The following is a 21,847-nucleotide window of genomic DNA, read 5'->3' as shown; positions in this document are numbered from 1 at the left end:
TGTCTCCATAATAAAATGTATTTATATTACTATTTTGTTTGTTAACAGCACGACAAGCAAGCGAGAAGACAAAATTCTGCAATGTCCTAGAAAATATTGAATGCCAAAATTACTATTATAATTTTTTTACTTATAATAGCTAAGAAAAATACTGAGGTTTATATAGCTGTCCCAGCATTTCTCATATTCTTGTCTCTTTCATTACTTACTCTTCATCTCTTAATCTTTACATCGAGATTTATTTTTTAGAAGGAACCTTTAAAGAGATGCAGCTTATGTGTTCTTAAGAACTCTAGTGTGTTGGTGGATTTCTTGACTTGGTTGCTGCAGTCCTGCAGGCATTTCTTCTATGAAGTGTGTGTTTTGTTGGTGCCAGGGGTCCTTAGATGGTTGTTGTAATCCTAAGTATAATTCTTTATTTTACATATGTTTTAGCTGGTCTGTTCAGAAGTTTCCTGCAGGGTGTACAGTCAGAGCAGGTGGCAGTAAAAGAGAAAAGGGGAAAAGATTGAGTCTTTAATACTCAGAGGTTTGTTCTTCAAATAAATAAGCAGTTCAGATTTATTTCTGTGGCTAGAAAATGACCCTTCTAGAGTCTTGTTTATTACCTAGGATTATTTACCTAGATGTGATCTCAATCTTTTCTAAAATCATTTCCATCCTTAAAACAAACCAATAAAATCCCACCACAAAACCTTCACTCTCCAGGGTATTTGCAAAGGAGCAATACAGCATTATTTCTTTAGTGCATTGTAATGAAAACCATTGCTGAGCACTTAGCTGACAGCTTTGTTTTCTGCATGTTTTCAGTACAAACAGAGCCCCTATTTTATTTTTTAAGTATTTGGATGTTAACAGTAGTTGTGGTCATGAAGCAGAACTTGAAACTCAACATCAATAGTTCAGCTGCTTGTAATCTGCTGTGATAATATTTATTAAAGTGCACTTTGTTAACATTTTCTAAGTGTATATATAACAAGAGATGGTAAAAAATAGCATATACTCTATTTTAAACAGCCTGGTGTGAAGGGAAACATCTGTTCCTGCTTAAGCTTCTTTCAACTTGTGTTCTTTTGACTAAGCCCTGTAAGAGTAGTGTTGATATATATCTTCCATGGACATTGCAAAACTATTTCCAGTACTCTCCCAGGAGCCTGGTTGTGCTTTTATAATCCTTTGCCCCCAGCAGCTTTCAGAGTCATCCCCTTGCCCAAGATAAAAATAGATATTATAAAGTATGTAGTTGATATTTTTAATGATCCTGCTTCTGTCTGGTGGGAAAAAATAACTTTTTAAATAACAATAAATATGATAATGTTTCATACTGTGCTAAAATAAATTACCAGCAAATTGTTCAAATTGTAATTTTGGCTACGAGTAACAGATGGCTTGATGAAACAATGTGATTTTAAAGAAAAGCTCTTTTGTTGATATAAAATAAGTATTCCCTGCAAATTAAATGTAAAGCCTGTAAGTTTGAGACTGAATTCCTACTTTTTGAAATACTCCTGTTGTCCTGAACCTTTTTATTGGTTTGTTTTCACTGCTTGGAACAGAGATGGACTAAAATCACTCACATTGAATCACATTATCACTAGTTGCTAAAATGGTTTTTAGATACAACAATCAACCACACGTGTCTGTAAATCTTTATTTTCCCCTTGCTTGTGTTCATCAATTAGTGTAGGAGTTACTGACAAAAGATTCCTGCACAGAACATGGTCTGTGTTTTGAAAAATGCCAGCTCTCTAGAGCAAGAGCTTGGGACAGAATTTCTACAGACTTACTTTAAAAGTGTATATCAAGTATTTGGGTTGAGTGAGCATTGCTGGCTGCTCTCTAGCAGTTTTTTCCCAAGTCTAAAACAAATTGTAGGGAATAAATTCTAAATTATGTGAGTAATTTAATTTACATTTGCTTTTTTTCAGATTTAGGGGAAGGGTGGGAGGATACAGGTATATTATGTGGCTTTTGGACAAGTACCACACTCACTGAATCTTCGTAGCATGTGGCCAGCAATGTTCACTCTTTGCCTTCAGCAAAGGAGCAGGTGCTAAAATCAGATGATTTGAGAAGAATCAACACACCCAGGACCACAGAGGATGAGGCTGGTTTCCACACCTGTCATCTAATGAAATATGCTGAAAGGAGCAAGTGTACTTGCACGATGCTGCACTGCATGTTTAGCATGGTTATATTGTTCTCAGGAGTGAATATAATGCAAGCTGCAGAGGAATTTCAAGTTGTTAATCTCACCAGTTTCCTGGCTCAAGTAGCAGGAGACATATAGCTTACTGTAATTTAATATCTCCTGCAGCACTGCCTTACGATCCCACCTTCTGTTTCACTCAGCACAGCAGTAAGTTGCAGTAGCTGCTTGCTTCAGTACATTTCTCCCTGTGTTGTTGGTACCCTTCAGTTCCCTTCTGCAGAGGCTACTACCAAGGAACATGTTGTAAAACTGCAGAGCTTGCTTTCCTGCCCTGTTCAGTGCCTTGTTCTCTACCTTGTTCTAGTTCTTGTGCCTCTGCCAAAAATGCAATGAGGTCTTAAAATGGCAAGTCAATGGTTTGGGATTATGGTAGCATTTTCCAAGGCATCCCTCCAGTGTTTTATCCCTCATGGCCTATTTTGATGTAATTGACAGTGAAAATACTTGGTAATTTGAAAACTCGAATGCAGACTGGGATTTCACTTTCTAAAACCTACATTTATATTCACTTCTATGTATATGAACATGAACTATCTATCTCAAACTGAGTGAGTTTAAACTGGAAGATGTTAAAAATGCATGGGAAATACAGGCTTAAACAATGGAGCATCCTAGTCAGAAAGTTTGCATGGTTTGGAAATCTGCAAGGAGTGAAACAGGTCAGAGTAATAGAACAGAAAAACGATGAGCAGTTGATGCTTTGCTATTTGATTAGCAGAATTATCTTTTTTTTGTAATGTGTTTTTAGAGATGCAAAAATACCAAAGTTGCAAAAGTTTTGAGTTATATATAGAAAGAACTAAATCCTCCTTTAGAACATTAGCTAAGCTTAGTTGGTTTTAAAATAAGCAGTAAACTCTTGATGACTGTTCCTGTCTTCTAAGGAAGGAGCATGTAAGACCTACGGAAAACATAAGAGGCAGACTAAAAGCCTGTCTTAATTTTAAACATCTGTTTCCAGAAATGAGCAGACTGGGAGGGGGGTGTACAGTATTTATGATGAAACATGTTCTACTAGATACTAAAGGAGGAGGACATAGTTGGAAGACTGTAGTCTTGAGCATACTTTTCCAGTTCCAGCTCCTGGCATACAGTACATAGCATTCTCCTCAAACCACAAGATTATGTTTTTTGCATGAAGACCCTTGGTGCTGTCTGTTCTCAAAGGAGATTTGTTTGAATCCTAAAACAAAGGTAGAGAAATGGACTGATCTGGTTTCTGGTGCACATTTTGACACCTAATGCCTTTTACATTGTTGTTTTAAAAACAAAACTAAGTAAACAGACAGACAAGCATTTATTTTATTGACTAAGATAGTTCATACTTGGTTTAAATAGACAGCTCTAAGCAAAATTAACCAGCTTTTGTTTAAGGCCATATGTTTGGCCCTCAGTAGGATTAAGTAGCAGTCTTTCCCAAAGTTCACAGCAGAGCTAACTAAGTGCGTCTGATCATCAAAAATCAGTTCCTTGCTCCTGGAAAATATTCTTTCTCTAAGAGCATTTTTGCTATGTGTGGTCTTCATAAATTGTTTCTGGGTTTTACTGAATTCTTTCAGTAGCTTGTTATATAATGAACTATATAGCAAACCTGCTAATGAAGTGTTCACTACTAGTGCCTAAGTTTTGAAGGTGTTTTTTCCCAGATCATCGGAAAGTGTAAGCCTTGAGACCATTTAGGACTGCTGTAAACTCAAGTGCCTTGATGACATTAGTAAAACTGCTTTTCCTTTGGACACATCCCAGAAATGTCCAGCTCCTGGCATTAAAGAGTTAAGAGAAATTCCTGGCACTTACTAAATAATTTGTTTGAAATTCTGAGAGAGATCCTCATTATTAAATTGCTGTGTGTTGTCTTGTATTTTTATTGATTTTGGTAGAATACTGCCCTGAGCTTGCTGGAAGTGTTTGATTTTCTGTGTGCCATCCCACTGGGATATGATCAGGATCTCCCTGTAAGCAGTTGCTGAAGCTGACAAAAGTGTATGAGTCTGTTCAGCATGGGATCTATATGCTTGATTTTCCAAATTTATAAGAGTACCATCATGCTCACTGTCAATAGGAGATTATTACAGAGCTGACAACAGAACAAGAAACACAGAGCACAATATGTGGGCTGTACAGTGGATTTGCCAAGTGTCTTTATTCAAAATAGATTTGAAAAGAGAACCTGTATGTGGCTGTTCAAAATGAGCTTTTGAATATGGGTTCTCACATGACTGTGAGAGCTATAGAGTAAAACAAGTACTTTCCAGAAAAGAGGATTTCATCATTCAGCCATGCTGTTGCCAGGTGTGGTTTTACAGATCTTTAATTTAGACTGTCAGCCATTTTCTAATTAAGGTAGGGAGCCTTCAAGAGAATCAGAAATATTTAAAAAGATGGGATATAAATTTGCTACATCAACATAATATTTAGTGACACTGTTTTGTGCTGCTGATGGCTCCTTTTCTTCCAAATGCAGTATAAAAATAGCAGTCAGGCAGTTCTGAAATAAACAATAACATTTCACAAATGTTAAGAATGTTAACACAAGTGCCCCAGCTAAAATTCAATTAAGGTAGTGACATCAGTGTTGGACACAGTGCTTGTTCCTATTCCTTCTGAAGTTCGTGGGAGATTTGGTATTTATTTCGCAGACAGCAAAGGCTAAATCTGTCATTTTTTCCCCCTTGGGGAAAATGCCAGGTTTCTAATCAAGCAAATTATAGGGATGACATTAAATTCTTTAACTGCCTTGGCCCTCTGTACACATGAAATTTCACCCCTTCTTCAAGCAGATTCTATTTTTAAACTGCCATAAATTCAATTTGATGCAAGCCAGTTGCAAATGTATTTGGATGTACCCACTTGGGGGTTTATCCAGATTGAAATAAATTAGTTAAGTTCTGCTTCTGTGGTTGGACAATAACGTCTTTTGTGATGGAGATCTGGTCTTGTATTTGTGGTTAATATCATCCAAGCAGTACTTTATGAGGCAATGGAAATGTTTCTGTTCCCATCTGGGGAAAAAAGCAAAGAATTTATTTTTTAAAAAAATTTTGTTGGTATTTCCCTTTTCAAAATTTCCCAATATGTAAAGGGCATGTATATAATATATTTGAAGTATAAAAATTGTCGTCAAACCGTTGAAATTAGTATTGATCACCTAATGTAAAGGCATTTTTAATCTAGATTTTTATTTGATGTGAAAAGTGATAGAGATGTAGTTGTTTTTATGTTTTTTCCTTTTATTTCATACAATGCATTTCCTTTCATACAATGCAGTGTGACACCGACCTTTGTTAGTGCTCTTTGTTAGTGCTCTAAACTGGCAGGTAAAGACAAGTAATTGTGTTATTTATCTGATCTGGAATATGTCTTGGGTGATCCTGTCCAAGTAGCATCATGTTCTTCCCATTCACTTCAGCTTTACCCCTTCTTTCTCCCATACTTTGCCTTCTTACTGATTCCCAGCACTGCATCTGCTGAGATGTTTTCCCAAAAGGCTGTGACAGACATATCTGTCTGTCTGTGTGTACCAGCACAGGATTCCTCAAGAGGGTCCAAAACCTCCAGGTGGCTTGCAGAAACAGTCCTTCTGTCCTGTGTATCTCCTGGGAACAGCCTCTCCAGTTACTGAGGTGTGGGTTTGGTTTTGTGGGGGGTTTTTTGTTTGTTTGTTTGTTTTGTTGGTTTGTTTGGTCAGTTGGGTTGGTTTTGCTTTTGTTTTTTTTGAAATTCATATATTCAGTCTTTGAAATACAGGAAACAGAAAATGTGGTTGTACTGGATGGCGTGATTCAGTCTGGATGTGAAGGCAACTAAAATTTAGTAATATTTAAGCTCTTAGCAGGATCCTGAAAACCAAATTGTCCTTGTAGTTTGAATATGTTCAGCCTTTACACTTTCTGATGAGAGCTGTCTTATTTGTGGTTTTGTGAAAAGTTGAAAGGAGCTGTGTCTGCTGATACATCACTTTTCTGTTCTGCAGCTTGCATCACACTTTTGATGTAGCATTTCCTGCTACATTGGCTTTATTGAGAATAATGAGATGCTTGGTTTTGCCATATGTCATTGGGAAAATTTGAAATACATGTTTAAATAAGATTTTGTGTTCTGTAGCGTACAGTATTAACGTTTTTGGGAAAACTCCTTGAAGATACAAACTCTTTTTTCCAATATTCTTGCTAAGCTGTTCGACCAATACAGGTAAGACTGTAATTTGGTTCTCAGTTCCTCACATTTCTATTTTGAGAACAAGAGCCTCAGAAGAAACACCTCAGCTTCAGGTACTCCTTAGAACAAACACAATTTTTTTGAGTAAGCCAAGACTGTAAAACATGGCTACAGTATCTGTGAAAGCTGTTCCTTCTCATCCATATCACAGTGTGGGAGTCTGATGGAGATTGACAAGCAGTCTTTATTGACCAGGACCAGTAATATTACCAAATATGTACTGTCCTCAAACTCTCTAACAGTTGCATACTAGTTAGATTTCTATAATTAGCTGCCCTGCAACCTACTAAACAAATGTAGTGTTGTGTCTGTACGTGAGTGATAAGAGATGAAATGAATTTGTAACTCTATCACTAACGATATAAAAAAGTGTTAATCCAGTTACAATGGAGAGTCTGGACCATTGAGCACATTATGAATGCATCTGTCACTGATACTCACTTAAACCTTCCTGAGCAAGGTAAAGGCTAACTTTCTTTGTAGACAGATACCCTTTTGGCCAGGATACTGCTAGTGGTATTTCTATTGTCCTGTTCAGCAATGAGGTTCACTTAAGTCAGCATCCCACATTTCCCAGGCTAAACACCTATGAAGACCATTGTCTTGTTTCCTGGAGGCCTCTGTTTAAATTCCTGTGATCATGAAATGAAGAGGTAATTTAATATGGAAAATATAATAGTGGTTTGAAAGAGGAAGTTCTTGTTGATCAGGCATCGTCTGTAGGTTTGTGTGTTCGGAGCAGTAACACGTTACCAGGAAATAAATGATTCATTAAAAAAAAACAACCAAAAAAAAAAGCGTGTAGAGAAGATGCAGAAATCAGCTTCCTCTTGAATTTAAAAAAGATACAAAATTCTTCCTATTTACTTGCTACTGAAAAAAGTCCCGCTAAACTTTTTTTCCTAAGTTCATGTAATATGAGCATAGGTGAATAATTAAGACACTTCAACTCTTTGGAGTTTCGTGTTACGCAGACAAAGTGAAATTATTTCTTCATTCTCAAGGCTTTTATTTTTTAAAGGTTTATGAGTATTTAGACTTTGCATTATGTGAAGAATATACATTAAATGGAAACCATTTTGGTGAGTGATTTTGATAAAAGAAGCAGTAGGCATTCATATGTTTTCACAGAAGTCTGTCTCGCACTCTCATTTCTCCTGGGTTTGAGGAGGGTGAGGCTGAGGACTCCATAGTGCTGAGTCTGCCTAAAAGGGATTTCTCTTTCTGCTTCATCTCAAACCGTCGTTAGCTAATGCTGGCTTTATCTAATTGTCATGACTACTAGCCCAGTGCTTTTCTTCTTAGGCTCTTTTGTGATCTGATTCCTTCATTTTCCTCCTTTACCTGAAGTGTAAAGGATTAATGATAGAGCCTTTTAGTTTCCTTTTTCTTCTTGGCTCATGTCACAATGCCTTTTTCTATTCTGAGTTCTGTATCTTCCCAAAAGTGGTGTATTAAAATAGCTTTGCTTTTATGCGCTCATTATGTGAAAGTTTGCTGTTTGTGTTTCAATCCAAAATAGGACAAGCAACAACTGTTATTATAGAATTAGTAAGCTTTTCGTTGCATAAATGTCATAATCACACACCTAATACAGCAGAAGATATAATAAAAAGTCTCAGATTTCTTAAGATCAATACAAAAATATTTTTGTAAGAAATACCACTTCTAGTATTTTATAATAAATAAGCTTTTCAAACAGATTTTCTCGTGAAGTAATATGTAGGTGTTTTCTCTTTTTTCCATTTTTTTCTTTCTTTTCCCCCCTCCATTTTCACATTATTTCAGATGGTTTAGGCAACTTTTCATGCTGCTTTTTCAGAATGTACCTTTCATATAAATGCAACATGACAATTTCTAGTGGTAGTGGACAAAAGTAGCAAAATGACATGGTCGCTGCCTTGAAGGGTGTTATTTTCTGTGTTTCTATTTAGCTAAGACAGCTTGACAGTTAAAAATCTAATCTTCTTCAATTTGTAGATTCAAGATGCTGCAAGTCAAGGCTTGAAATTTGTTGGAATTATACCTCAGTACCATTCCCAAAAGAACTGTCTTGTCAGCGCCTCCCTGACACCTGCCAGTAACAACTCTGTGCAATCAAGAGATAATAAAAATGTTTCAAATTACCCCGAGGATTATGCTTCACCTGACGGTGAGAAAACAGACAGCACTGATGAATGCAGTACTCCAGCACAGAGTGAGCAAAGTGCTGACCAATGTGCCACATCCGGAGAGGGCTGTAGAGGTGAAGGACAGACTGCTGAAGAGCTGAATTCCAAGTCTGTGAAGGGAAGTGAGGAACAGTCTCAACATGAGAACCCGAGTGTGAGAGAAGCAGCAGACAAGACGAATGGACTTGGAGAGAATGAAACACCAGCACGATGTTTAAAACCACTTACTGGCAGTAAGTACTGCGGTGACCTCTCGTACATAAAAGCCAAGTTAAAATTGCCTCAGTTACCTTCCCAGCTCCTTTGGGGGGTGGGGGCGCAGCAGGGACATTACCACTGAGATAGTGAAGAAAAGATGCCCCAAATGAGCCACTTAACCTGATTTCAGCATGGTTACACAGTTCACACCAACTAAGCATGAGTCAGATGGCAAAGGAAGAGATGATATAAGCAGGTGCAGCTTTGTTATGGCCCATATGTATGCCTGAGTGTAAAGACTTATTTTTGTCTACTGTTCAGCTGAATTGGTTCATTTCTGTATTTGTTGCCATACCCTGAGAGCTTTTGATCTTTGTATCCTTTTTGTCTGTTTGAATAAAAAGCCCTGCTAATCTGCCTGACAAGCTTTTGCAGCCATAGAAGGAATAATTCACAAAGCCTTACCACAGTTAGCCCCTTTGTAGCAGGTGAACAGATAGCTGGAATTAAACCACCTCAGAAACAGCAGAAATATATGTGATCTGGACTCTGAAGTCTCCTAGTATACTACAGTCAGTCTGGGGGTCAGTGCTACAGTCAGAATTGTAATTACTGGAAAACAGCAGTTATTTTTGTTAATGACCCATGTTTGCTAATTCATAACAAAATCTTGGTAATGGGGCTCATAATAATTTGCCTTCCACTTCCCTTTTTTTTTCTCTCTCTCTCTTTTTTTTTTAATATTTTTAGCCATATACTAGTTTTATTTCTTTCATTTCATTGACGTATTTTTCCTCAAGTGGGCTTTCCACTTTTTAAATGTCATTTTATGCCATCAGAGACCACAAGTCAAAGTTGAAGTCTCAAAATACCCTCCTTAAGGTGTTTGTTGCTCAAAGGTTACTTCTGTATCGGGAACTGTATTTTAAAATAGGATGTAGACCAGAAAAATTTAGAAAATTAAAAGGAAAAGTATTCTTGCTGTGTTTCCAGTTTAAGCCTCAAAATACATTTATTTTCTATGTTTGTTTAAAATCAAGAAAACCATGTTTACACTCATTTCTCTTACTGCTTTCCTTCATTTCCTTACACGCTACAAATCTATGCAGGGGGAATGTAGGTGGAATTTCTAAAGCTGGTACTGTCCTTGACTTTAATTTATCCCTATTCTCTAAGGCTTTACATGGATTCAGTCAAAATTCCCGTTGGGAATTTTGTATATATGGATCAAGAATGACTTTGCATTGTGCTCCTTGGATTATTGTCTTGGTTTCCGTTGCAGTTTGGTGTAATTAGCGTTTGGATCCAATTTGGATCACACTCTAGCAATGTTCCAACACACTGCCTTCAGTTCTTGTTGGGCAAGGGGGCACCCAGATTGGGTCAAAGCATGGCTGTTGTTTGAGCAATCTCTTCTGCTCTACAGCCTTAAAGATGGCTTGTCACAACACTAGAATTTTACACGTAAAACCTCTATTAGTTTTATAGTTACAAATTAGTTACCTGCAAGTCTAACCAGATCAGTTCTTTCTCTTTTTATATATGCTACCTTTGAGAGAGTTAACTTAGCAAGTTTAAATCATCTCTTTGATGCTATTCCTCTCCATACTGAACATTGAAATTCTTTGCTTCAAGTAACCATGTTCTTAATATTTCTGCATAATGTGAAGCTGATCACCTTTAGTCTTCCCAGCTTTTGTCTGTAACATCCTAGAATTGCTGCTAATTTCCCAGAAAAGAGGGTTTATTTTAAAAATTTATTTAGTTTCCTCAGTTATCTTTCTTTGAGCACTTTTTGATTTTATTTTTCATGCATTTTTTTAATTGCTGAGTTATGCAAATACTTTCCAAGGCTGCAGGTCTGAGAAGGCAGTTTTATTTGATTGCTCATCTAAAGTAGAGATTTTTCAAATCCTGTACAACACTGCTGACTTCTTTATTACTCTTGAATGAATTTTTGTTATTACAGCACTCCCTTTTCCTCCCATGGAAAATGTATTTCAGTTTTTGGCACCAGTTCTCTATCCTTCCTTGGGAGTGTGGAGATCGAAAGCATCAGGTGGTTGGGTTTTTTTTCCCTACTTATTCCATACAAAGTTACCACTCCTGAACTCGTTCTCCCCTACAGAAAGCTTCAGGAAAAAAATTATTATTCCTTACTCTTTGTGGGATCTCAAATGTGTTCTTTATTTTAGGTTTTATACTATTCAAGTTTTATTTTTATGCTTCTTCACTTGATTCCTGAATGTTTTGTAGTGCTCATTCACTTCCCCCCTTTTTAAAAGGCTTTTCAAAGCAATGCTGAAAAAAACAAGGCACAGATATTCCAATGGTATGTCCAAAAGTGCTGTGTTACTTAAAACCCAGACTGAAGGATGTCTTTGGCCATGCTTGAGGATTCAGGGTCACTGGTGAAATCTGTTGTCAGTAGTGACTTGGGTTAGACAACACCTTCCAGATCTGAGAAATCTGTTCCAGAGCCTCACCACCCTTGCCATGAAGAATTTCTCCCTAATACCTAATCTAACCCTGCCCTCTTTCAGTCTGAAGCCATCACCCCATGTCCTATCACTACGTGCCCTGGTAAAAAATCTCTCTCCATCTCTCTTGTAGGCTCCCTTCAGGTACTGGAAGGTTGCTCTGAGGTCTTTCCAGGCTGAACTGATGCCTTAGGTTTTAACTTTTATATTTTTCAAATCCTGTACTGCCTAGTGTGTAACTCTGAAGTTTCTTGTAGCCTGTTAGCTGCTGTTCTCTCATGCTAGTTAGACATAACAAGCTTCTTCAAGCTTGCTCTCCAAGGACACCCAGATTGCCCTAGGCCCAAAATGTGTAAACTAAGAGGAGGGCAAACTTGGGGTAGTTACATCATTAACTGAAGTTTTAATTGGAGAATTAACCCTGATATGCAAATGAACCAAACTTACAAAAGTGTGAAAAACCCGTGACCTGGGATCCATCTTGGGTGTAGCCTTTGGCCTGCTCTGGGTGTACCTTTGAAAGCCTTTCAAATAAATACCTACCTTTATTCCCTTATTCTTGTCTAGTCTCTGTTTTTAGGTGGCCACTTCACGTATCAGAACAGCCCAAATTTTCGCAGCCTTTCCTCATAGAAGAAGTGCCTCATTCTTCTAATCATCTTCGTGGCCTCCTCTGGACACATTGCAAACGTCCTTCCTGTGCTGGGAGCCCAGACCTGGATGCAATGTTCCAGGTGGGGTCTCACCAGAGAGGAGCAGAGGGGCAGAATCCCCTCCCTTGCCCTGCTGGCCACGCTGCTTTGGATGCAGCCCAGGATATGACTGGATCTCAGGGCTGTGAACAGACATAGCTGGGTCATGTCCAGCTTCTCAGATCAGTGTCTTAATATGCACCAGAAAGATCTCTGTTTTCAACAAAACACTGTTCTGGGGGTCAGAAACAAAATGATGAGAGAAGCTCTGTGAGTGCTTTTCTGAGCTAGGATTTCATTCTTTCTAAACAAGTGGTAAACAGCAAGAGGATTCACATTAATGTTTATTCCTTTCTACTCTGTTTGAAATATAGTTCATGTCTGAGATCATTAGGTCTCTTTTCATGTTGGTTATGGGCTTCCAGCTCTTCTCTTCAAGTGCTTCCAGCCTGTTTCTGAGCATCTCCCTTCTGATATCTTTTTCAATTTACACACTGCTTCTTGCTCAGTGACGTTTGTTAGAGAGCAATCTTAACATTTTTCTTTACTTTTGCTTGAAGTTAGAATATAATAGCTTGGAAACCAGAGGAGCTTATTGAGTGAAGCAATTTCATATAGTGTCTTTGCCTTTCATATTAATATATTTGGGGAGAATTTTTGCATTTGGAAGTCAATAGAAATTCTACCTTTGATTTCCGTGTCCATTAAGAAGTAAAATGATAATGTCCAAAGTTTTTTTATTGGTTATTTTAATTATGGATATACCCTTCTGTAAAGGATATCTGCTTTTAAAGTAATTCCAGTTTAGGGCTGTGAAAGCTCAGCTTTGCTGTCAGCAATGACTTTTTTGCCCATAGTAACCACTCCTAAAATATACTGGAGAAGACACAGAAAAGGGTCTAGTTCTAATTTTTAAGACCCTTCACAATTCCATTTTTAAAATTCATTTGCTGTTGTGTTAATGTCTCACACTGGCTCAGATCCAGAGTAAATCAACAAAGCTCCCATAGTCTCTACATGAATGATTCATTGCATTTTCTTGAGATGAGACTGCTATTGGCTTGTTCCATGCTTTTGTGTTATCAAAACCAAGTTATTTAATACTTTAATGGCCATGATCTACAGAATGCAATTCCTTCTAAATTTGCAGTAAGATTTCATATTTGAACAGATGATTCCCATAGGGGAATGTTGCATTAGTACTCAGGTATTACTGTTTTTAAATGTTTCATTATCAACAGTGAATCCATTCTGAGTGAGAAATATTTTAACAGCAAACAAAATACTGTATTGGGTCTTGAGAGAGTCCTGCTGTGTTGGATGCTGTAGAAATGCATTAAGGGGATAACCACATCCCAAACAATTTTTTGCAGTTGCGCAGTGTAATTAGGCAAGGGCAAACAGTGGGTTATACATTGTTTTAGGTGAAATTTTATTGATATGGTTGTTGCATTATTCCATTTTTTACTCTTTGGTAGAAGCAGAGATCTTCGTTCTCTTCAACAAGCCCAAAACCCCACAAAAATGCAGCCAGTATTATACAGTGACTATCCCTATGAGGATCTCCAGGAATGGGCAGACTGTCAACAGCTTAGAAGCAAATTGGCTGGAGCACATGACAGATCACTTCAGGAAAGGAGGCTCGTTGGTAAACGCCATCTTCAGCCTTGGAATGGTAAATGGTATGGAAATTACAGAAAGCATTATGCTGTGATTATTTTCCTTTCTCCTCTAATAGAGGTCATTATCTTTGAAGAGAAGACATTTGGGAGGTGTTTTAATGTAGGCTTGGGGCAGATTTGTATTAGATCAGCCTCTTTCAGTGAAATGGAATGAACGTACAGAAAATATTTTGGCATTTGAATAAGGAAAACAAATCATGTATTGTATTTTATAAACATACTAGAGATGATTTTGTAATTGCAGAAATAATAGAGTTAATAAACAGTGTGAAGTCAAGTGAATTAAACTAATAAGACTGCAAAGCAGATGACATAAATAGAAGGGTGACTTAGCTGTCCAGCTACACACTGCATCTGGCTCTGATTGCAGGTCAGTGCAAGGACTCGAGTGTTATCTGGCCCACAAGACATTGGTTACTTCCAGTTCTTGCAGAGACCCTTTCCACCTGGATGGCACACTGTTTTACAAAATTGTCTTCTATTTTTGTTTCATCTTAGCTAGAGTGATGGATAAATTTTGGTCTTAATTCAAGAAGATTAGAAGTCCTAGATTTTTGCATGCTGTGGAAGAGTGGCACTGGGTCCAGCTTAGTACAGTAGCCAGTCTGTACTACACTCGTGGCCACCATGGCTTTGAAGGCAAGCCTGCTGTACAGAGAAGGACTTTGGTGCATAGATCCAAGAGACATAACCAAGGAGCCAGGAGAACAATTGAAGGGAATAAAAATGTTGAAGTTGCAGCTGGATTAATTTTACTGGAAAATTATGTGACTGGTATACTTTGTGGTTAAAGTGCTTATGGCTGAATCTTTCACCTAATTTTGGTTTGTTTTGCATTTTTCAAAAGGAATGTGGTAACCCAGAGATTGCACATTGCTACTAAGATTAGGTGGTTTATGCCTCAAAATTATAGGGGAGCTGCTTCCAGAGCATCTTCTTACTATTGTTCTGAATTCCAGAACCCAGGATAAAACACAGGAATATGACTCAGTTCTGGTAAAAGTCAATCAGGAAATTAACAGGCAATCCTAATTACTTATTTTACAAACAAGTAGCAAAAAAAAGGAAGGTCTAAAGTTCAGCTGGTGGAATGCTTTCACACAGCTTCCTGGAAGGCCTTGTAATTGCTAGTTAACTTGCTTAAAAACAAATGGTCATTTACTTTATGTATATAAATTGCACAGAGGCAAACCTAATTGGCTCTATCAGGCTCAGTTATCAGACTCAGTGGGTTTTTTAAAAATAAAATCTGCTTGTCAGTTCACTCTAAAATGTTTTAAACACAACATTTTTCCGTTATTTAAACTTTTAGAGTTCATTTACACAGCAGAGCCCTGTGGGAGGTTCATGTACTTGGATACCAGAGGGAGGAGTGCTGGATAACTGTCTGTGGACATAAAGTAGGCTTGAGTGATGGCAATAAAGTTTCAACACAAACAGGACTACAAATTATGTAAAAGTGGACGGATTCAGGATTAAGTTAGATTAGTGATTGAAGATGAATGATTAATAAACATTTTTATTATCATTTTATGGTTACAGGAAGAACAGGTTTCGAAATCAAAAAGCTGAAACAAGGTTTCTAAAAGTGTATTATGCTATTAGAAGAATGTTTACTAATAATATCTGTAAGTTGCTATCCATTGCAGTTAAATGTTTTATCATTTAAATCCTAAATTTTTGTTATGCTGCAGAGAAATGGAACGGCTTTTTCACTGACATGCCAGTTAGCATCAAACAACACAGGGTAGGGACAAGAGAAGAAGTAGGAGTCTGGGGGCTTCTCAGCTCATTACTTTTTCCTAGACTTCTATGGCAGCCTATCCAGCTCTTCATAGCTGGTCTTATTCACTGATTAATCCTCTTCCAAAATAAGGTAGTATCAGCATACTTTCTTTAATTGGCTATATCACATTTCTTTGTTCTGAGGGCTGGTTTTCTTTCTGGCTTAAAGTATGAATTTATTATTTTGCTTATTAGACTTAAAAACAGGGTTATTATCTTCTTCTTTTCCCCCTTGTCCTTGGAATACCCAATGAAGTGAAGATTTCCAGATTGTCAGTAGTCATAAATCTGTTTCTTCCTTCTGCTAACAGTTTAATAATTAGTCTTTAAAGGAGTTTTAAAGTTCACTGGTAACAATTGTTTCTTTTTAGTTATTGTACCAGATAATTATAAACAGAAATACAACACAATTGCAGATCACAATATGTAAACCGTGCAGAGTTACACCATATATTAAATTATTCAGATTTTGCAGCTTGCTTGGTCCTTGAATGTTCTCATGTTGGCAGATAAGAGTTATTTATTTAAATTTGCACTTAAATTATTTGTTGGTGTTTTTCATCCAGCTCATGTAATTGATAATTTTGCCTGTAGTCCCAGGTGTAAACTGATCCTGCCTAGTGATCTAAAGTGACCATAGGAATTCACCCTTGCCCCCTTCTAGTGAGAATGGGGACTATAGCAGCAAGGTGCAGATTAATACCAAATGGAAAGGAAGTAACAGGTGGGGTCTCCTTCTTTCCTGTAACAGCAAGTCTCCAATCAGCAGTGTGAGAAGACAGAAGAGTCAAACCTCTTCAAGGTTATATTTTGATGCCTTAACAGAGTAACCACAAGCCTGTTCATCTTCAGTTGTTCTGAACTGCAGCCCTTTAAGTGCCTGGCATTTTTGTATTTGTTCTACCATTCTGTCTGTGAATTTTCTGCCTTTCAAATGTAGAAAAAGCCAGCCAACCAGCCAGAAAACGTTGACAGTACTTAAACACAAAGCAAATGAAACAAAATGTGGGCTGCTTGGAAGAAGAAAGTAGTCAGGTTTTTTAAGAGAATCTGATTGATTGTCTCTGTCATCTGCCTCTGACAGAGATGAGCCGGAGATACCTTTGACCGATTATTGTCACCTTAGCCACTGAAGTACTGGGATTTCTACCATTCATATGGAATTATTTTCTCTGTGTGTACTGAAGGTGAAAAGATTCAGAAGGGGGGAGGAATGCAAATACATAAGTGCCGTATAAAGCCACAGAGAGCTAGTTTTCTTCATTGAGAGCAACAGCAGCCTAAAGGTTAGTTTTCCTAGATAAGGAGAAATTGTAGTTCAAAGACAACAAGGGGAAAATTGTTGCCTGCTAAGACAGCTGTCATGGTAAAGTAAGTAATCTTTCCCCATATACCTCCTGTAGATCAGAAGCAAGAACATCAAAATAGGTTTTTGTCAATTGAGCTACATCAAATATTTATACAACCCAGTGAAAATGGCTTTTTCTGCACAGTAGGATACCTTAATAAAAGATGCAGTGGTAATGGAACATTTTCAGAGGAAGGACATTGGTTGTAACCTCTACTTTTGGAGCCTTTTCTTTAAGAAAGTGAAGTTCAAGAGTAGAGATTGGGAAATGATACTACAAACAGCAAAGTCAAAATGTTTTGTTTTATTGGCATTTCTTACTGCCCTATTGCAAATGGATGAATGTTTGGCATTTCTAAGGAACTTTTAAACTTAGGCTATGTTCCGGGAGCTGAATCTTGTTAAACAAGAGATTACCAAGAGAGAATACAACTGCCTGAGAATCAGGAAATACTTTACATGAGAAACAGTGAAAACTGGAAAGACCAACTCACCATCTAAAGCTTTAGATGACTGATATTTATAGACAGGTTAAGTGATATCCAGCTGAATAAATGTATCTGTAAAATCTGCCCTGCAGGAATCTCTGTATGAGTTGTCACCCCAAAGTGCCAATATAATCAATGGAAATCTAGGCCTGGACCAATACAGTCAGTAGGATTTGTGTTATGATCCACCTCATCCAATGTCAGGATATACAAAAGAGATTAGATACACCTAGATAAGACTGAGGTACTTAGTGCTTCCTTTGCCTTAGTCTTCACAGACACAGGCAAAGGTTGCATCCATCTTTAAAAAAACAGCCTTAAGGACAAACCAGGGACCCACAAAGTGGTCTGCCTCACTTCATTTCTGGCTGGATCACTGGGTAGGTCCTCTTGGAACACATGTCCGGATGCACAAAGGAGAGGACAGTGACTGGGGACATCCAGCATAGATTTGACAAGAGCAAAGCATACTTGAAACTGATTGTCCTCTGTGATAAAATGATGATTTGTGTGTGAAGAGAAAGCAGTAGGTGTCATTTTGGGTAAATTCATCAGGGGAGTTCGACAGTAGCTCCCACAATATTTTTGTATCCAAGCTAGGACCACGCAGCCTAGATGGGTAAAAGTCTGGTTACATGGCTAGACTCAGAGGGTCGTGGTTAATAGGTCGCACTTTACCTGGAGTAACAAGTGGAGTACCACAGAGATCTATCCTGAGGCCTGTTGTGTTTAACAATTTTGTCAGTGATGCACAGGAGGCAATGAGGCTTGCTTTTGTCCAGTTTGTGGATGATCCCATACTCAGGAGACTGAGCTGATGTGCCTCAGAACTGGGCTGCTGTCCAGAGGAACCTGGGCAGGCTGGAAGACATGCCAGCAGAGCTGTTTGAAATTCCATGAGGACAAATGTCCTGCCTCTGGGAAGGGAGAGGCCTTTTCAGTAATCCAGGGTGGGGACAGCCCGGCTGGGTAGCAGCTCTGTTGAAAGGTCCAGGGCAATGTTAGTAGGCAGCAAGCTGAAGATGAACCAGCACTTGAGGGAGTTAGTTCAGCCTGGAGAAAGGACAGCATTGGGGGACCTAACAGTGCCTATGAGAAGACTATAAAAAAGGTGGATCCAGGCCCTTGATTGTGGTGTGTGGTAGGAGGATTGGAAAAAATATACATGCATTGAAATAAGAGAGGTCGTCTTTGGATATAAAAAAGCATGTTCTCATCATGAAAACAGTCACTCTCTGGAAGAGGCTGCCTAGGAAGTTGTGCTGTATTCGTTCTTGGAGATTTTGAAGATGCAACTAGATAAAGCCACAAGCAGTCTGGTCTGCAGTTGTATTGAAACTGCTTTGAGCAGGTGGTTGGACTGGAGACCTCCTGAGGTTCCCATCCAGCTGAATTATTCTATGATTCCATGAAACTGTTAGATCATGTGCATCTCACCTAGTGGGCCAGCTCTAGAACATGTGGCTGTTGACTTAAGTTGCTCTTAGATGTAGAGCCCCTGTGTGGTAAAGGTACTGCAGATAGACTCAGTCCATCTGTCCATCTCCTTGCCCTTCCACACCTCTGTGTAAGAGTTTACCTGAAATTCCTGCTGGTCCTGAGAGCATAGCATGGGTTATGTGTGCCTTTTCTTCAAAACATGACCCTGCAAACTTTCTTTCTGCGGCTTTCTCCTCTCCCCCATTATTCTCAGCATCCCAAATGCTTCACATGCAGAGGAAGTAATGATCCAATTATTCTTTCCTGTGCCTCCCCTTTTTCTCTGGAAGAGTAGTACATGACCTGTAAAAAGTAAAATGTGTGGGCAAGGTGTGAGATGTGAGAATTGGCAGGTCTGCATTCATGGCATGAATGCTTAAAACACTGTGGCATGACAGGTAGAGAGGAGATTGCTTTTGGTTGAGAGGGAAATCTCAGTGACTGTCATCAGCCAGTTTCTGTAGAGTTTTTCACCAGCATCACTCTGTTGAACAGACGCCGTTTCTTACATTTGCAGCTGCCTTTCTCTCACCATTTTCCCCTTCAGTTTTCTCATTTTCCCTGTGTTTCTTTCCTAGCAAAAAAACCCATTAAAAAATCAATGGATTGTATGATTGATAGAGGTAGCCTTCAGTAGTAATCATTGTATATCCAACAAGGAAGCAAAGTCTTAGAATCATTTAGGTTGGAAAAGACCTTTAGGATCATGAGTCCAACCATAAACTCAGCGCTGCCAAGTGAAGTTTCTGCTGCCTGTAGCTATTGGTTTCTAAAACATTACATATGTGCCATCATATTCACATATGTGGAAGCTGTGAATTGCATGAGTGGAATGTGCAGCAGAATGAAACATAAAGGATGATTTACGCGTGAGTGTAAACACACGCCTGCTGATTGTGTTTTGATCGCTTATTAATTAGCTGGCAAACACGGGGCGGGGGGAGAGCTCAAGCTGCAGTTGTGCCAACAGTGTGACACTGAATTTCATTAAGGGAATTCACAATACAGGAGCAGTGCACTGGTGCTGTATAAAGCTGCTCTGGTGAGATCTGGATGTCTATGTCTAGTAGGGATCTGCTTTCAGTCTTAGGTGCTGTCCTGTCATCCCTCCTTTGGAAAATTAAAGGGGTATTTGTACATTAGGCATCCTGAAATAGATTTGGATATGGGTTTGGGTGTTGGAATGTGATATTTCACAGAAGTTGAGTTGGTTCCCCCTTTGTAGTGTAAGGTCTACAAAGTGCTGTTTTTGAATGAAATCCAGTAATTAAATCTTGTACCCTTTGGAATGTGACAAGCTTTCTCTCCCTTTGTTTTCAAACCTGTAACCCATCTACTTAGTGATCTGGCCTGTTATTTCGCAACAAAAATGTCCTTCTCACTTGGATGAGAAATCTGTCTGGATGACAGGAGTTACTGCTTTGTAGTCCAGCTCATCCACCTTGGAGCAATGTGTAATCCTGGCTTGCTGTAGTGGTGGGGAGTCTTCGTCTCTCTTTATTTTAAATAGAGTTGCAGGAAACCTGCCTGTGGAAACAGTGTGAAAGTAGACAGAGTCATCTTCTTGTTCTTTCAGTCTCCCAACAGAATCTCAAGAACAATTCCTAGTAAGTGGTTTACCACTTCTTTCCTTCACACAAGTGAACAGAAAAAAACCTGTGTTAGTTTAGAGACAAGTACTTGAATCTTCTCACTTGCAACTTAATGACTGGACTGCAACAGCAGCAAAAGAGGGACTGTGCAAATGGAAACAGAGGGGTTGTGCACTGACACCTGCAGCAACAGTCTAGCTGCAGTGTGTGTGTATGTGTGTGTAAACATAAGCCTCCAAATGTTGGAGTCTGGTCTGTTGTGGGCATTGCCTGCAACAAATTCTTTATTTCCAGATAATAAATTGAATTTAGATCATATAATGACATTGGGAGATGTTGACTGAGCTTGTGTCTGCAAGAGGTAAAAAGCCTCTTAATCCTCTTCACTGCCTCCTTTGTGAAAATTAGGAACGTTTCTGAGTTTGATATATGTTTTCCCTTGGAGGCAGCGATTCCTTCCTGCTGGCATTTCTTGACCTCGTAACATCCACCAGGAAAGCAGAATGACCCTGATGAAGCACCTAAGTAGGCTTATCCAGAAGACGCCCCTGTCAATTCAAGAATCTGTCAGTTTGGCATGTGTGACTGCATTTCAAAAACATGTATCATACCAGTTCAAGGAATATAGTGTTGCTAGAAATGTAAGGAAGCTATCATGCAAAATACAACATTTGGGGAGGGGATAAGCAAGGTCTTTATAATCAGTCATACAGAGTAAATATATTGTTCATATTAGAAGGGCTGAAAAAGACTCCTATTGACAATGTGAGAAGAGTTTTCTCTGCTTGTAAAGAGCACAGTCCTGCTTATTTACAGTTTTCCTAAACATAATTCTATTGTTCCAACAATCAGCTTATTTTAACAAAGAAAGATAAGTCTTTTTTTTTTTTTTTTTTCCAGTTATTCTGATTCTATTCTGTCATGCAGCTGACAAAACTTAAGTTCTGGAGTGATTTCTGGTTATTGAGTGTGTGGCTGAGTTAAAGGAGAAAGTGCTGCTCGAGTAACTTTAAGAGTATGTGTTGTCTGAAAAAAGGCTGAACGTGTTGGAAATGCAAATGAGAACAGAGAGGCACTAAACCAGATGGTCAAAATGCCTTCATAAATTGATTAAATAGTTATGAACGTATCTTTTCTTTCACACTGTTCAGATATGCCAGATCATCCTTAGTCCGTGTAGATCACTGTGGCTGCAGTGGCTGATCCATATGCAGGGTTCTGACTGATGTAAATGAATGGATATAGTCACAAGTATCAGTATCATAAATATCATAAAAATAAATCAGTATACCTTCAAAACCCCTTGAAAATTACATATTGACATAATACATGGTCTTTAGTATGTTTATAGCTTCAGGTAGGTGAGCAGTACTGCCGAACTGAGGACTAAATTACTTTTGCCTGCTCAGAATGGGAGAGCTGTGGTTTCTGATGGCAAAGGGTGGAATAAGAGACTTGGACAGCGAAGTTTTGCTATTAGAGAGTAGTATTGCTTTTAAGAA

The 21,847-nt window shown here is 38.4% G+C and overlaps 1 protein-coding gene across 1 annotated transcript in view; it reads left to right on the top strand.

Annotated features, from left to right (window-relative positions):
* Window positions 1–21,847, top strand: part of RFTN1 (raftlin, lipid raft linker 1) — a gene marked incomplete at both ends in the record, with an annotated part of 84,665 nt that overhangs the window by 46,080 nt on the left and 16,738 nt on the right. Inside the window, 2 exons of the mRNA XM_082290560.1 lie at window positions 8,411–8,834; window positions 13,450–13,653. Coding sequence (XP_082146686.1) covers window positions 8,411–8,834; window positions 13,450–13,653 — 628 coding nt within the window. The remainder of the gene's footprint in view (window positions 1–8,410; window positions 8,835–13,449; window positions 13,654–21,847) is intronic.

Source organism: Coloeus monedula (genome assembly GCF_965178545.1).
Source record: "Coloeus monedula genome assembly, chromosome: 1".
Lineage (NCBI taxonomy): Eukaryota > Metazoa > Chordata > Aves > Passeriformes > Corvidae > Coloeus > Coloeus monedula.
This window is presented reverse-complemented; position numbering and strand designations above follow the sequence as displayed.